At 54.8% G+C, this 16173-nt stretch overlaps 1 protein-coding gene across 3 annotated transcripts; it reads left to right on the top strand.

The window, feature by feature from the left end:
• Nucleotides 1–2659: 2659 nt before the first annotated feature.
• FPGS (folylpolyglutamate synthase) lies at nucleotides 2660–15485 on the top strand. Of its 3 annotated transcripts, none has more exons than XM_025360101.1 (15): nucleotides 2660–2864; nucleotides 4070–4198; nucleotides 4284–4337; nucleotides 4421–4485; nucleotides 6969–7083; nucleotides 7205–7282; nucleotides 7417–7478; nucleotides 7578–7680; nucleotides 8226–8303; nucleotides 8543–8690; nucleotides 8788–8877; nucleotides 9699–9849; nucleotides 10019–10094; nucleotides 10932–10998; nucleotides 14608–15485. In XM_025360101.1, exons 1-15 carry the CDS (start codon nucleotides 2727–2729, stop codon nucleotides 15015–15017), a joined length of 1764 nt encoding a protein of 587 aa, XP_025215886.1. In that variant the 5' UTR covers nucleotides 2660–2726; the 3' UTR covers nucleotides 15018–15485. The 3 variants fall into 3 exon arrangements, with proteins under 3 accessions (XP_025215886.1, XP_025215887.1, XP_025215885.1); XM_025360100.1 differs by having other exon boundaries at nucleotides 2668–2864; nucleotides 10016–10094; nucleotides 14608–15483; XM_025360102.1 differs by lacking the exon at nucleotides 7205–7282 and having other exon boundaries at nucleotides 14608–15483.
• Nucleotides 15486–16173: the final 688 nt, after the last annotated feature.

Genomic DNA, 16173 nt, shown 5'->3' with positions numbered 1-16173 from the left:
AGTCTTCCTGCCTCAGTCTCCCAAAGTGCTAGGATTACAGGTGGGAGCCACTGCGTGCAGCCCACAAAGGGCTATTATAACTGACATGAAGAAGCTCATCAGACATTAGAAAAATGGGCCAAGGATGGGTTAGGCAGTTCACTGAAATAAATGCATGGGAAGATGCTCAAGTTCACTGCAGCTGGGGAATGAGAAACACTGAGATGGTTCTCTGCACCCTGTGGTCTGGGGACATCCTGGGAGAGGGGTGCCTCCTTCACACACAGCTGCTGGGATGCCAAGACTATAGCAGCATTGGGGAAAAGGATTGCAAACATCCCTGGAGCCAACCCGACCCCTCCATGCAATCCAACTCACAGAAATTAATCCCTTCAATGTAAACGCATATCCATAGCAGCAAAACACTGAAGGCAGAATGAATGCCTTTCCACAGGCGAATCCAGGATGCTCCCGGGAAGGCCACACGGCCATTAAAGACACCGAATTAGCCGTGTCCCTGGGGAGACAGGGAAGGAGGTGCAGAGGCTAAGAATAAGGACTCTGGGGCCAGACGTCAAATCTTGGTTTTGTGACTTGAGCATATGCTTTTACTCCTTTGGGCCTATATGATAATATTAGTACCTATTTCATGGGTTTGTGATGAAGATTAAATGAGCAACTGTGTCAGAAGTGTTTACAGCAGTGTCTGAATCTGGAGACGTACTAAAAGTGTTTGTGAAGGGCTGGGTATGGTGGCTCAAGCCTGTAATCCCAGCACTTTGGGAGGCCGAGGCGGGTGGATCACCTGAGGTCAGGAGTTCAAGACCAGCCGGGCCAACATGGTGAAATTCCATCTCTACTAAAAATACAAAAATTAGCCGGGTGTGATAGCATGCACCTGTAGTCCCAGCTACTTGGGAGGTTGAGGCAGGAGAATTGCTTGAACCTGGGAGGCGGAGGTTGCAGTGAGCCAAGATGGCGCCACTGCACTCCAGCCTGGGTGACAGAGCAAGACTCCATCTAAAAAAATAATAAGTGTTGTCTCCATCTGAAAAAAAAAAAAAAATGTTAAGTAAATGTCTTAGAAAATAATAAGCTTGTCATTGAGTAAGAAAGTTAAGTTGCAGCCAGGCATGGTGACTCATGCCCGTGACCCCAGCACTTTGGTAGGCCCAGGTGAGAGGACTGCTCGAGGGCAGGAGTTTAAGGCTGCAGTGAGCTATGATTGTACCACTGCACTCCAGCTTGAGTTATAGATTAGGACCCTGTCTCTAAAAATAAAAATTTTTGAAAAGCTAAGATGCAAAAAACATTGTCACCTGCATTGGCAAGACCCTATAGATGTCTAGGTGTGTCTGGTTTCATGAGCATAGAAAACTGTGGGACATATACTTAGTTGTCAACAGGATTGCCAGAGGAGGAACTGTTTGTGTGTGTATGGGGGGAGGGGGAAGGGAGTAAGCAAAATAAAAATATTTAAAGCCTCATGATTTATTTTTTTCCAAGACAAAGTCTTGCTCTGTCACCCAGGCTGGAGTGCAGTGGTGTGATCTCAGCTCACTGCAACCTCTGCTTCCCAGGTTCAAGCAATTCTCCTGCCTCAACCTCCCCAGTAGCTGGGATTACAGGCACCTGCTACTACACCCGGCTAATTTTTGTATTTTTAGTCGACATGGTGTTTCACCATCTTGGCCAGGCTGGTCTCGAACTCGTCACCTCATGATCTGCCCACTGTGGACTCCCAAAGTGCTGGCATTACAGATGTGAGCCACTGCGTCCAGTCTCTTGATTATGTTTATGCAGTTATTAAACCATATGCATGCATATGTATAGAGAAAGTTTCAATGACTAAAAATAAGGAACCCAAGAGAGGGAAAAAATTCTCTATCTCCCACGGGGCCAGGGTCGGGACACTCCAGCAGTGTGTGAAGAGCAGAAGTCCAGCCAATGACAGACTCTTCCCAAAACATCACTTGCTTATTTCGAAATCAAACAATTTCTCATAAATATTTTCTCCCAACGCTGGGAAGAGGGAGAGGGGAAGGAGGTACGGAAACTCCAACAGTCATGTGAAGGACTGCCTTTTATCAGACTGATTATCCGCAGTGGGTTGTTTGCAGCTTCCTCCTCCCGGGTTCTGGGTCTCAGCTGTCAAAAGGATTTCACCATGCAACTTTCTCATGCTAGCAGGTGGGGCCAAGAAGCTAATAGATGGGAGAAAGCTCTGAAAACTTCAGGACGACAAATAGGTATCCTCCTCACTCACAGAAAACAAGGATTACTGCCCCACCATCCCCTGGTGGCCCTCGAATCCATTCTCTAAACAGCAGCAGCTGTTTAGAGGTGTCTCAGGTGTCCGCAGCTCTGTCATCCTATCCCTGTTTGGAGCAGAGACTGAGGGCTGCTGACCGGGACCGGCTATTTTGGGACGTGCTGCGGGGTCCTTGGGAGGATGGTGACAAAAGGAGTGCGTGCCCGCTAAGGGAGGGGACGCCCCGGAGCGTGCCAATCATAAACATGGTCCCGAGGCCTGCCCCTCACCAGGATGGTGCACTCGGGAGGCGCGGCTTTTTAGTGGCGCACGAGGGCTGGTCGGGGGAGTTTAGGGCGGTGCTGATAGATGGCAGGTGGGGCGGTGCTGCGCTGATTGGCGGGGGGCGGGGTGAGGCGGCGCTGCGCTGATTGGCAGGGGGCGGGGCGGGGCGTCTCCCGCCCGGGCCTAGCGCGCTGCCGAGGTCGCCGGGGCTATGTCGCGGGCGCGGAACCACCTGCGCGCCGCTCTATTCCTGGCAGCGGCGTCTGCGCGCGGCGTAACGACCCAGGTCGCGGCGCAGCGGGGCTTGAGCGCGTGGCCGGTGCCGCAGGAGCCCAGCATGGAGTACCAGGTATCAGGCGGGCCTGCGGGCCGGGGCGCGACGACACGTGGGCCTGCGCTGAGCCACAGAACATCCGGGCTCCGCTAGCCGAGAGGGTACCGGGAGCCCTGGACTGGGGGACTCGGGAGGCGGAACATCCTGGAGTCTGGGGGTGGGGACAGGGACCAGGAAGTTGGGCCCGGGTCTGGGAATTCGGAGACTCTAGCGACCCCGCCCCGGGTTGGAGAGTGGGAAGGGTCGCTGGAGCTAGGATCCAGAAGCCCAGAGGCTCAGCGGTGGTGCTGGAGTTCCAGTGATCCCGGAGTCTGAACCGGCAGTGGGAGTGGGGAAAGAGGGGAGGGAAGAGACTCAAGAATTCAGGCTTGAAAGATCCAGGAGTATTGATCTGGGGGTGGGGTGTCCAGGATTCAGAAGATTGGGGATCCAAGTGCCTGGAATTGGGGGACGGGCAGGAATCAGGGGTAGTGGAGGGCCCCAGAACCTGGAAAACAGAAAATGTCCGCGGGCGCTGTGTCAAGAGCCAGTTGCCCTAGACCAGAACCTGATGCCAGTCAAACGGGTGGCACTGGTTTGATGAAGGTGGGGCCTCCAGCCAGCCTTGAGGTCCTGAGGGTGGGAGGCCCAGAATATGAGGCCTAAGGGGAAGGAAATAGCACCCCCACTCCCACTTCCATTGTGAACCCTCCTGAAGCAGTACCTACCTGCCTTCCTGGCTGAGTGACCCCCAGCACACCCCTCCTCCCTCTCAGTTGCTCTTCTGTGGGTTGGAATGTGGAACCCCAGAGTCATGAAGGTTGGGATGGAGCTTCGGGGAACTCCAGAATTCGAATACCCCAACCTTCTGTAGTTCTGACCACGCCCTGGCAGGGAGCAATATAGCAATGGACCCCACTGGAGAGAATGAGGGCAAAGGCCCAGGAGTAAAGTCGGGGGAGCCTGGGCAGGAAGGAAGGCTAGCCCGTTAGTCATGCCATCTTCTTTGTGTGGCACTCCCTGGGTGGGGCTGAATTGCCCGAGGCTCCCCTATTTGCCAGAGCTGGAAAGATGCCATACTCTCTGTTGCTTAACCTACAGGCTAAGTAACGGGGCTGGCACAGCAGGGAGGCCTGGTACTGGCCTTGTTGCCCTGGCTTGGCCACTGGTCTGCTGGGTGTCTCTGTGCCTGTGGACCCTGAGTGAGCCTTAACCTGCCACCTGGGCACTGTGGTTGCCAGGATGCCGTGCGCATGCTTAATACCCTGCAGACCAATGCTGGCTACCTGGAGCAGGTGAAGCGCCAGCGGGGTGACCCCCAGACACAGCTGGAAGCCATGGAACTGTACCTGGCACGGAGTGGGCTGCAGGTAAGGTAGAGAGAGCCAGTGACCACCTCCCACCCCCATTAGTGATTCCCGTAGCTGAGGTGGGGACCTTGTCTGTCTGTCCCAGGTAGAGGACTTGGACCGGCTGAACATCATCCACGTCACTGGGACGAAGGGGAAGGTGAGGGGCAGGACCCAGGGGTATGGGGTCTATTAAGTGGCTGGTGGGGTAGAGCCTGCCCAGACAATCCCTTTTCTTTCAAGGGCTCCACTTGTGCCTTCACGGAATGTATCCTCCGAAGCTATGGCCTGAAGACGGGATTCTTTAGGTACTGGGTTGTGGAGGGATGTGGTGTCTCTGTCCCAATGGACCTTGGGGGGCTATGGAACCAGCCAGTGCTTCAGGACCAGGGTCACCCCCAGGAGGTCAGCTACATGTCTCTCTGCCCAATGTTTATTCATTCAATAAACATACAGTGCACTTACCATATTGGCCCATGTTTATGGCAACTTTTTTTTTTTTTTTTTTTTTTTTTTTTTTTGAGACTGAGTCTCACTCTATCACCCAGACTGGAGTACAATGGCGCGATCTTGGCTCACTGCAACCCCCACCTGCCGGGTTCAAGCAATTCTCCTGCTTTGGTCTCCCGAGTAGCTTGGATTACAGGCGCCCACCACCACACCAGGCTAATTTTTATATTTTTAGTAGAGATGGGGTTTCACTACGTTGGCCAGGCTGTTCTTGAACTCCTGACCTCAAGTGATCCGCCCACCTCGGCCTCCTAAAGTGCTGGGATTACAGGTGTGAGCCACTGTGCCTGGCCTTAATTTTCATAACAAAAAAAAAAATTGGAAAAGGGGCAACAACTTTAATGTATAAACTAACTACGTAGCAGGAGGCCAGGTGTGGTGGCTCACACCTATAATCCCAGCACTCTGGGCGGCTGATGTGGGAGGATCACCTGAGCCCGGGGAGGTCAAGGCTGCAGTTAGCGGTGATCACGCCATTGCACTTCAGCCTGGGCGACAGAGCAAGACACTGTCTTAAAAAAAAAAAAAAAAAAAAAAAAAAATTACATGACTGGAATAGTCAGATGGTCAGAGGTCTCTTTAATAACTTAAAGTACAAGTTGGGTGTGTTGGCTCACAACGGTAATCCTAGCACTTTGGGAGGCCAAGGTGGGAGGATCACTGGAGCTCAGGAGTTTGAGACCAGCCTGGGCAACATAGTGAGACTTCATCTCTATTTTAAAAAAAAAAAGAAAAGAAAAACAAAAACAAAAAAATGCCGGGCGCGGTGGCTCACGCCTGTAATCCCAGCACTTTGGGAGGCCAAGGCGGGTGGATCACCTGAGGTCGGGAGTTTGAGACCAGCCTGACCAACATGGAGAAACCCCGTCTCTACTAAAAATACAAAATTAGCCGGGCGTGGTGGCACATGCCTGTAATCCCAGCTACTACGGAGGCTGAGGCAGGAGAATTGCTTGACCCTGGGAGGCGGAGGTTGCCATGAGCTGAGATCGCGCCATTGCAGTCCAGCCTGGACAACAAGAGTGAAACTCCGTCTCAAAAAAAAAAAAAAAAAAGTAAAGTCCTTATATAACTTTAAAATCACATAGAGATATTTATCAATTAGTACGTCTTTAGAGTAAGGAGAAAATTGCCTTGCAAGGGCTTAAATGATAAGGGTGGCTTGTGCCATCCATGTTAAAGTCTCCCAGGCGGGCTGCAGATAGGAGCCCTTCTGCTCAGCCAGTCTCTGCTGTGGCTTTCCCCAGGAGACAGCGCCCCCTCTTGGTCTCACTTGTCTAGACTTACACAAGAGGATGGCCAGGTAGAAACAGGATCACTCTTCCTGTGTCACGCATGTCTCCTAAGCCCATCACCAAGAACTTCTGAAATCAGCTGCCTAAGGTCATTTCAAGCCAATATGTTTTCCCTAAACAGTTCTTGTTCAAATAAAGAGATGGAGAGGAGGACTTCCTACCTGAGTGTCTTTGAGAATTGAAACATAAGGCACCAACCTGTCTTCTAAAATCATTTTTTGGGCCAGGCGCAGTGGCTCATGCCTGTAATCCCAGCACTTTGGGAGGCCCAGGCGGGCAAATCACTTGAGGCCAGGAGTTCAAGACCAGCCTGGCTAACATGGCGTTAACCCTGTCTCTACTAAAAATACAAAAATCAGCAAGGCGTGGTGGTGTGCACCTGTAGTCCCAGCTACTTGGGAGGCCGAGGCATGAGAATCACTTGAACCCGAGAGGTGGAGGTTTCAGTGAGCCAAGATTGTGCCACTGCACTCCAGCCTGGGTGACAGAGCAAGACCCTGTCTCAAAAATAAATAATAAGTAAAAATAAAAACTACAGTCATTTTGGGGATAAAAACTCTAGCCTTCACCTTGGGCCCATGTGGCCTTGAGGGCCAGCCCAGGGCTGCAGCTTGAACGTTGCTCGTGGGCTTTGTCTCTGAGAGCTGTGAGACAGATGGCATTGTGGGACAGATGTCAGCAGAGTGACTGATTGGTATGGGACCATTGGATGTGCGAGACCAGCCTGGGTGAGGGTCCAAAGGAGGAGGAGCTGTCTTAGTTGAGACCAGTGTGGTTAATAGGGTGAGCCAGGTGCAGAGACCTGGAGATAGAAGAGGGGGAGGACTGGGGGGGCTACAGATAGTCCGGGGGGATGGGGTACCAGGAACAAACTGAGGGACACAGGAGAGGCGAGGCACCGAGGCCAGTGGCCTCAGCCCCTGCAGGGTGGGGGAAGGCCAGGATGCTTGGGAAGGGAGTCCTGACGACCCCAGCTGTCCCGGCAGCTCTCCCCACCTGGTGCAGGTTCGGGAGCGGATCCGCATCAACGGGCAGCCCATCAGTCCCGAGCTCTTCACCAAGTACTTCTGGCGCCTCTACCACCGGCTGGAGGAGACCAAGGTGCCCCACGCAAGAGGGCTGGTGGGTGGGTGGGGTTGGGGGTGCTACATGTTCCAGCACCCCATGTCCCCAGAGGAGGGGCTGCAGGGGCTCTGGGCCCTGACATGTCCCTGTGCCACAGGATGGCAGCTGTGTCTCCATGCCCCCCTACTTCCGCTTCCTGACACTCATGGCCTTCCACGTCTTCCTCCAAGAGAAGGTGTGTGCCCTCTCCCTAGAACCCTGCATCTGAAGCCTTGGGAACAGGAACCTCAGCAGGCCTGGGGGCTCCCTGCTTCCATGTGGCCTCTGGGCACCCTCATACCCCCTGCCATGCCCTCTGGTCTTTGGCAGGTGGACCTGGCAGTGGTGGAGGTGGGCATTGGCGGGGCTTATGACTGCACCAACATCATCAGGTGAGCACAGTTGCCTGGGGGTGAGGAGTGGCAGTCAGGAGCACAGCCTCACCTGCCGCCTGGTGGCTCGGCAGGGCCTCATGGCCTTTTCCTCTGCAGGAAGCCTGTGGTGTGCGGCGTCTCTTCTCTTGGCATCGACCACACCAGCCTCCTGGGGGACACGGTGGAGAAGATCGCATGGCAGAAAGGGGGCATCTTTAAGGTGACCAGGCAGATTGGGGGACGGGAGAGACATGGAAGGCCTGGGCGTCTGCATTCTCATCCTGGCTTCACTGTGTGACTGGAACAAGTTGAGTCTCCTCTCCAGACTGTTTCCCCATTGAAACATGAGGGATGGCTGGGCATGGTGGCTTATATACTTGCAATCCCAGCACTTTGGGAGGTCGAGGCAGGAGGATCACCTGAGGTCAGGAGTTTGAGACCAGCCTGACCAATATGGTGAAACTCCGTCTCTACTAAAAATACAAAAATTAGCCAGGTGTGGTGGTGTACGCCTGTAGTTCCAGCTACTGGGGAGACTGAGGCAGGAGAATCGCTCGAACCCGGGAGGCAGACGTTGTAGTGAGCCGAGATTGTGCCATTGCACTTCAGCCTGGGTGACACAGTGAGACTTCCTCTCAAAAAACAGAAATGAAGAAACTTGAGGGATGAGAGCCAGTGGTAGCCCAGACCCAGGGATGTGGGGGCCAGAGATAGCAGTGTGGAGGACGCTAGGTAGCTCCTTCTCTCTCCTTGTTCCCTCCACAGCAAGGCGTCCCTGCCTTCACTGTGCTCCAACCTGAAGGTCCCCTGGCAGTGCTGAGGGACCGAGCCCAGCAGATCTCAGTAAGTCTGATTGGAATGGGGGCAGCGGCAGGGTGGGCGTGTGTCCCTCCTGTTTGAGGAGGCACTGCATCCTCTGGGGCCTCAGTCTGCTCATCTGTGCAGTGAGGAAGCTGCCGAGCCAGCTGGAACACATCTCAGTTCTGGGAGCAGGGCTTGGTGGCTGGGGGGAGGGGAGAGATGGGAGGGCTGATGTGGTCAGGGAGGGCCTCTGTTGACATGCTCCTGCCTGTCTCCCCCAGTGTCCTCTCTACCTGTGTCCGACGCTGGAGGCCCTGGAGGAAGGGGGGCCGCCGCTGGCCCTGGGCCTGGACGGGGAGCACCAGCGGTCCAACGCCGCCTTGGCCTTGCAACTGGCCCACTGCTGGCTGCAGCAGCAGGACCGCCATGGTGAGCGGTGGGCAGCTGAGTGGGCAGGCAGGTGGGTGGCACCTATGGAGCCTGCCTAGGAGGGTCCTGGGCACACTTGGTTTCACACACCCCGCAGGTGCCGGGGAGGTGAAGGCATCCAGGCCGGGGCTCCTGTGGCAGCTGCCCCTGGCACCCGTGTTCCAGCCCACATCCCACATGCGGCTCGGTGAGTTGGACCTTCCTGCCCAACTGGGACCACTGCGTGTGTCTGTGCCCCTTCAGATGTTTTTTTTTGTTTTGTTTTGTTTTGTTTTTTTTTTTTGGTTTTCTGTTTGGGAGATAGAGACAATTTGAAGTGGTACTTAAGAGAAGGGATTCTGATGTCAGCAAACCTCCCTGACCTTGAGCTCATGAACTCTTTCTGAGCCTGTCTTCTCATCTGCCAAACTGGATGATGATAGGAGCCACTGCCAAGGGCTGTGGTGGGGATTCGCTGAGGTGACATCACTAAGGTGCTGAGTGCAGGGCCTGGCCAATGTGGGATAAAGTGCCAGCCAGTGGAAGCTGCTGTCACTGTCACCATCATTGTTATCAGACCTTGAGGTTCTGGAGGACGGTGATCCAGTCATCTTCTTGCCTCCCCCAAAGCTTTCAGCACCCAGCGGGTGCTCATGCTTTTAAGCCCCTGCAGCAAATGGTGGGCCCACTGTGTGCCACGCCTGTTGTCAGGGGCAAGTGACACGGTCCTGGAGACAGGCCGACCTCGCATCACATCCCGGCCCCAGCTAAGCGCTCTCGGGCTGTCAAACGGGAATCATACATGAGAGCAGACCCTTTCAGAGTTGCCTGAAAGACTCCACCAGATGAGGCAGCCGAAAAGGCCGAGCCATTGACTGGTGCTAGTAAGAAGTTCCTGGGCTGCCGGGGTCCTCAGAGTGTTGAGGGCGGGCGCAGCCTGCAGGGGAGACCGGCCTCAGGAGTGTGTGTGCGGAGTTGAGGACGAGGGTGGGAGAGAACCTGGAGGACTGCCTTGCTGCCCTCCCCCAGGGCTTCGGAACACGGAGTGGCTGGGGCGGACACAGGTGCTGCGGCGCGGGCCCCTTACCTGGTACCTGGACGGCGCGCACACCCCCAGCAGCGTGCAGGCCTGCGTGCGCTGGTTCCGCCAGGCGCTGCAGGGCCGAGAGAGGCCGAGCGGGTGAGGGGCAGGGGTGGGGGTGGGGCCTGGGCGGGCTCACTGGAAGTGGCAGGATCTTGGGGAAGGGCGGGGCGGGCCCACGCGGAGGGGCGGGGTCATGGGGAAGGGCGGGGACGGGATTGGGAGAATGAGCGGTGCCCTCTGACCCACCTCCTCGCCCCTGCAGCAGTGGGCCCGAGGTTCGAGTCTTGCTCTTCAATGCTACCGGGGACCGGGACCCGGCGGCCTTGCTGAAACTGCTGCAGGTGAGGGGCCGACTTGCGGGTGGGCGGCAGGCAGTCCTGAAGCCCTGGGTCTGACGGTGTGACCCTGGGGGGTGCCAGTCGCCACTCTGAGTTGTATTGAGGATTAGATGTGAGGAGCTGCGTGTGCAGGTTCCGCCAGGTGCTGCAGGGCCGCAGGGAGTCCAGTCATAGGTCATTACTCATTTCCCCGCGTGTCTAGACTCAAGTCCAGGCTTAAGAGGAGGGCCACGTCGTGGCTAAAGGTGTAGACTCTGGACTCACTTGTCATGCCCCTTTGGCACTAGCATATCACCCTGGACTGGGCGAGAGGTGGCATTTCCCTGAGCCTCACTTTGCCTCTCCATAAAACTGGGTTGCTGCTAAGGGTACCTGCTTCTCGAGTTTGGTTGAAGGAGTCACTGGGCCTTTCTCTGCTTGGGGAAACTGAGGCTGCCCAAGCTGTCAGGGCTGAAGTGGCCCCTAGGTATCATCTCCCATTTCACAGACCAGGAGGCTGAGGCTGTATCCAGAACCGCTCCCATTTACCCACAGTCTTTTTCCAGCCTGGATTTGGGGTCTCCTCACTATCTGAGTGACCTTCAGCAAGTCCCCTTGACCTGTGGCCTTGGTTCCCCCATCTGTACAGTAGGCTGGGGCTTCGCTGCTCAGGCCACAGGCCAGGCAAGGTATACTGAGGCAGATGGGGGCAGGGTGCTGAAGTACCTTGGCTGGGTTTATACAGCGTCATTCTAGTTGTCAGGGAGGCTGCATCTCCAGATGTGGGCTCAGGGGGTCATGTGGAAGTCGGCGGACATCCTTTCCGGGGTCTGACACCAGGTCTTTCCCTTGGCCTTCTAGCCGTGCCAGTTTGACTATGCCGTCTTCTGCCCCAACCTGACAGAGGTGTCATCCACAGGCAATGCAGGTGAGATGTAACAGGCATGGCCCCTGGGGATGGGCAGGGGTCGCTGAGGTAGGCAGTGGGGGCTTCCAGACTGGAGGTTTGGGGTAGAAAATAAATTTGTTTTACTGTATAAGCACACTTTAGTGTACTTATACTCTTTTATACACCAAAGTATACTTTATTTAATTTTATTTTTAAAAATTTTTGCCCAGGCGCGGTGGCTCATGCCTGTAATCCCAGCACTTTGGGAGGCCGAGGCGGGCGGATCACGAGGTCAGGAGATCGAGACCATCCTGGCTAACACAGCAAAACCTTGTCTTTACTAAAAAATACCAAAAATTAGCCAGGCGTGGTGGCGGGTGCCGGTAGTCCCAGCCACTTGGGAGGCTGAGGCAGGAGAATGGTGTGAACCCAGGAGGTGGAGCTGGCAGTGAACCAAGATCACGCCACTGCACTCTAGCCTGGGCAACAGAGCGAGACTCCGTCTCAAAAAAAATTTTTTTCTTTAATTTAATTTTTGAGACAGAGTCTCACTCTGTCACCCAGGCTAGAGTATAGTGGCACAATCTCAGCTCACTGCAACCTCTGCTTCCTGGGTTCAAATGATTCTCATGTCTCAGCCTCTGGAATAGCTGGGATTACAGGCATGTGCCAACATGCCCAGCTAATTTTTATATTTTTAGTAGAGACAGGGTTTTGCCATGTTGGCCAGGCTGGTGTCAAACTCCTGGCCTCAGATGATCCGCCCACCTCAGTCTCCCCAAGTGCTGGGATTACAGGCGTGAGCCACCGCACCCGGCCAACATTTTTAATTTTATATGAAATAGAGTAGAATAGAAAATACCAGTGTGCATTGCACAAGTAAGAGTAGGTCCTGTTTGGTGAAGGTCATTCTGTTCCAGGCATACGTACGTATAAGTATGTGAGTACTGGGTTGCAATATAAAATGTGTTTTTTACTATGTGTCGTGTTAAAAATTTTTGAAATAGTGTAAAAAATACAGGTCCCAGGCCGGGCGCGGTGGCTCAAGCCTGTAATCCCAGCACTTTGGGAGGCCGAGATGGGCGGATCACGAGGTCAGGAGATCGAGACCATCCTGGCGAACACGGTGAAACCCCGTCTCCACTAAAAAGTACAAAAACACTAGCCGGGCGAGGTGGGGGGCGCCTGTAGTCCCAGCTACTCGGGAGGCTGAGGCAGGAGAATGGCATAAACCCGGGAGGCGGAGCTTGCAGTGAGCCGAGATCCGGTCACTGCACTCCAGCCTGGGCGACAGAGCGAGACTCCCTCCTCCAAAAAAAAAAAAAAAAAAAAAAAAATACAGGTCCCAGGCTGGACTTGGTGGCTCACACCTGTAACCCCAGCGTTTTGGCAGGAGGATTGTTTGAGCCCAGGAGTTAAAAGCCAGACCTCATCTCTATAAAAAAAAAAAAAAAAAATAGAAGAATTAGCCAGGTGTGGTTGTGTACACCGGTGGTCCTAGCTACTCAGGAGGCTGAAGTGGAAGGATTGCTTGAGCCTGGATGGTGGAGGCTGCAGTGAGTCATGAAGTCATGATTGCATCACTGCATTCCAGTCTGGGTGACAGAGCAAGACCCTGGACCCTGTCTTAAAAAAAAAAAAACAAAAAACATCTCCAGTCCCCACATCAGTCTGGCTGCGGAGAGTTCTGAAATCTACATTTTTTTTTTTTTTTCTTGAGACAGTCTCGCTCTGTTGCCCAGGCTGGAGTGCAGTGGTGCCATCTTGGCTCACCGCAACTTCTGCCTCCCAGATTCAAATGATTCTCCCACCTCAGCCTCGTGAGTAGCCGGGACTACAGGCACGCGCCACTATACCCGGCTAATTTTTGTTTTTTGTTTATTTTTAAGATGGAGTCTTGGCCGGGCGCAGTGGCTCAAGCCTGTAATCCCAGCACTTTGGGAGGCCGAGACGGGCGGATCACGAGGTCAGGAGATCGAGACCATCCTGGCTAACCCGGTGAAACCCCGTAAACCCGGTGAAACCCCGTCTCTACTAAAAAATACAAAAAACTAGCCAGGCGAGGTGGTGGGCGCCTGTAGTCCCAGCTACTCGGGAGGCTGACGCAGGAGAATGGCGTAAACTCGGGAGCTGGAGCTTGCAGTGAGCTGAGATCCAGCCACTGCACTCCAGCCTGGGCGACAGAGCAAGACTCCGTCTCAAAAAAAAATAAAGAAAAAAAGGATGGAGTCTTGCTGTGTTGCCCAGGCTGGAGTGCAATGGCATGATCTCAGCTCACTGCAATCTCCCTGTCTCGGGTTCAAGCGATACTCTTGCCTCAGCCTTCCAAGTAGCTGGGATTACAGGCACATGCCACCACGCCTGGCTAATTTTTTTTTTTTTTTTTTAGAAATGGGGTTTCACCATGTTGGCCAGGCTGATCTTGAACTCTTTTTTTTTTGGAGACGGAGTCTCGCTCTGTCGCCCAGGCTGGAGTGCAGTGGCCAGATCTCAGCTCACTGCAAGCTCCGCCTCCCGGGTTCACGCCATTCTCCTGCCCCAGCCTCCNAGGCTGATCTTGAACTCTTTTTTTTTTGGAGACGGAGTCTCGCTCTGTCGCCCAGGCTGGAGTGCAGTGGCCAGATCTCAGCTCACTGCAAGCTCCGCCTCCCGGGTTCACGCCATTCTCCTGCCTCAGCCTCCCGAGTGGCTGGGACTACAGGCGCCCGCCACCACGCCCGGCTAGTTTTTTTTTTTTTTTTGTATTTTTTAGTAGAGACGGGGTTTCACCGTGTTAGCCAGGATGGTCTCAATCTCCTGACCTCGTGATCCGCCCGTCTCGGCCTCCCAAAGTGCTGGGATTATAGGCTTGAGCCACTGCGCCCGGCCTGATCTTGAACTCTTAACCTCAGGTGATCCGCCCATCTGGGCCTCCCAAAGTGCTGGGATTACAGGCGTGAGCCACAGCGCCCGGCCTGGAATCTGCATTTTTATTTTTATTTTATTTATTTATTTATTTTTTGAGACGGAGTCTGGCTCTGTCGTCCAGCTGGAGTGCAGTGGCCAGATCTCAGCTCACTGCAAGCTCCGCCTCCCGGGTTTACGCCATTCTCCTGCCTCAGCCTCCCGAGTAGCTGGGACTACAGGCGCCCGCCACCTCGCCCGGCTAGTTTTTTTTTTTGTATTTTTTAGTAGAGACGGGGTTTCACCGTGTTAGCCAGGATAGTCTTGATCTCCTGACCTCGTGATTCACCCGTCTCGGCCTCCCAAAGTGCTGGGATTACAGGCTTGAGCCACCGCACCCAGCCGGAATCTGCATTTTTAACCAGCAGCCCCAGAAATGCCCACTTGGTGATGGTCCCCAGCTGGATTTCCATTTTATAGATGGAGACAATGAGGCCAGGGTGGGGAAGTGGTACCTAGTGAGCAAAAGCTGTGGAGCCAGAGTGTCTGGCTCTGCCTCTCGTGACCTTAGGCAAGTCACTGAACCTGCCTGAGCTGCAGTTTCTTCATTGTGTCCATGGAGAAGACCATGAGCCGAGACTGCTGGCCTGATGATGTAAAGGGCTTGGTGCTAAACAGGTGCTCACGGTGCACCAGCCCCTTTCTCCACCCCTGTCCCTTACTCCCTCTCCCCTTCGCTGACATGCCTGTCTCTGTGCCCCACAGACCAACAGAACTTCACGGTGACACTGGACCAGGTTCTGCTCCGCTGCCTGGAACACCAGCAGCACTGGAACCACCTGGACGAAGAGCAGGCCAGCCCGGACCTCTGGAGCGCCCCCAGCCCAGAGCCTGGTGGGCCCACATCCCTACTGCTGGCGCCCCACCCACCCCACACCAGCAGCGCCAGCTCCCTCGTCTTCAGCTGTATTTCACATGCCTTGCAATGGATCAGCCAAGGCCGAGACCCTGTCTTCCAGCCACCCACTCCCCCAAAGGGCCTCCTCACCCACCCTGTGGCTCACAGTGGGGCCAGCGTACTCCATGAGGCTGCTGCCATCCATGTGCTGGTCACTGGCAGCCTGCACTTGGTGGGTGGTGTCCTGAAGCTGCTGGAGCCTGCACTGTCCCAGTAGCTGAGGCCCGGGGTTGGAGGTGGGAGCCTCCCACACCTGCCTGCGTTCTCCCCATGAACTTACATACTAGGTGCCTTTTGTTTTCTGCTTTCCTGGTTCTGTCTAGACTGGCCTAGGGAGCAGGGCTCTGGGATGGGAGGCCAGGAGAGGATGTCCTCTTTTCTAAGGCTCTGTGCCTTGGTCTCTCCTTCCTCCTGGCCGAGATAGCGAGGGGCTCCCCGGGTCTCTCACTGTTGCAGTGGCGTGGCCGTTCAGCCTGTCTCCCCCCATACCCTGCCTGCCTCCTGGCTCAGGCCCAGTGTATTGTGTGCACTGCCTGACCAGGCCCTGGGTCCTGCCATGTGCTGGGTGGTAGATTTCCTCCTCCCAGTGCCTTCCGGGAAGGGAGAAGGCCTCTGCCTGGGACACCCTAGGACAGTGGGTGGCTGGAGTGAATTAAAGCCTTTAACTTTGTTTTTTAAAGAAATGGCAAAGCCTTCAACTGACCCTTGACCCCCTGCTCCCTCAGCAGAGACAGGGAGAGAGGGGCTGCTGGTGGTCAGGGACCTGTGCGGTATAGAGGAAGCCTGGCCGTGTGGCCTGGGACAAGTCCCTCCCTCCCTGTGCGCCTCAGGTGGCCTGTGAGATGAGAAGACCGGACTGACGCCTGTTGACCATGTGCCAGGCAGTGCTTTCTGCAGACCCCCTTGCAGAGACCTGGTGATGGAGAATTATACCCATTTGACAGACGAGGGAACTGTGGCTGGCTTCAAGAAGCCATGGGGGCCAGATACGGTGGCTCACACCTGTAATCCTGGCACTTTGGGAGGCTGAGGCGGGCGGATCACGAGGTCAAGAGATGGAGACTATCCTGGCTAACATGGTGAAACCCTGTCTACTAAAAATACAAAAATTAGCCGGGCATGGTGGCGCACACCTGTAGTCCCAGCTACTCGGGAGGCTGAGGCAGGAGAATTGCTTGAACTCAGGAGGCAGAGGTTGCAGTGAGCCGAGATAGTGCCACTGTACTCCAGCCTGGGCGACAGAGTAAGACTCCGTCTCAAAAAAAAAAAAAAAAAAAAAGCAAAGCCATGGGACCTGCCTACAGTCACAGGCCAACAAGTGGCAGGTCCAGGATTTGAACTCAGCAGTCAAGGGCCTGTGTTCAGAACCCCAG

Source organism: Theropithecus gelada, chromosome 15 (assembly GCF_003255815.1).
Source record: "Theropithecus gelada isolate Dixy chromosome 15, Tgel_1.0, whole genome shotgun sequence".
In the NCBI taxonomy this organism is placed as follows: domain Eukaryota; kingdom Metazoa; phylum Chordata; class Mammalia; order Primates; family Cercopithecidae; genus Theropithecus; species Theropithecus gelada.
The sequence above is the reverse complement of the archived record's forward strand: the minus strand, read 5'-3'. Positions and strand labels throughout refer to the sequence as shown.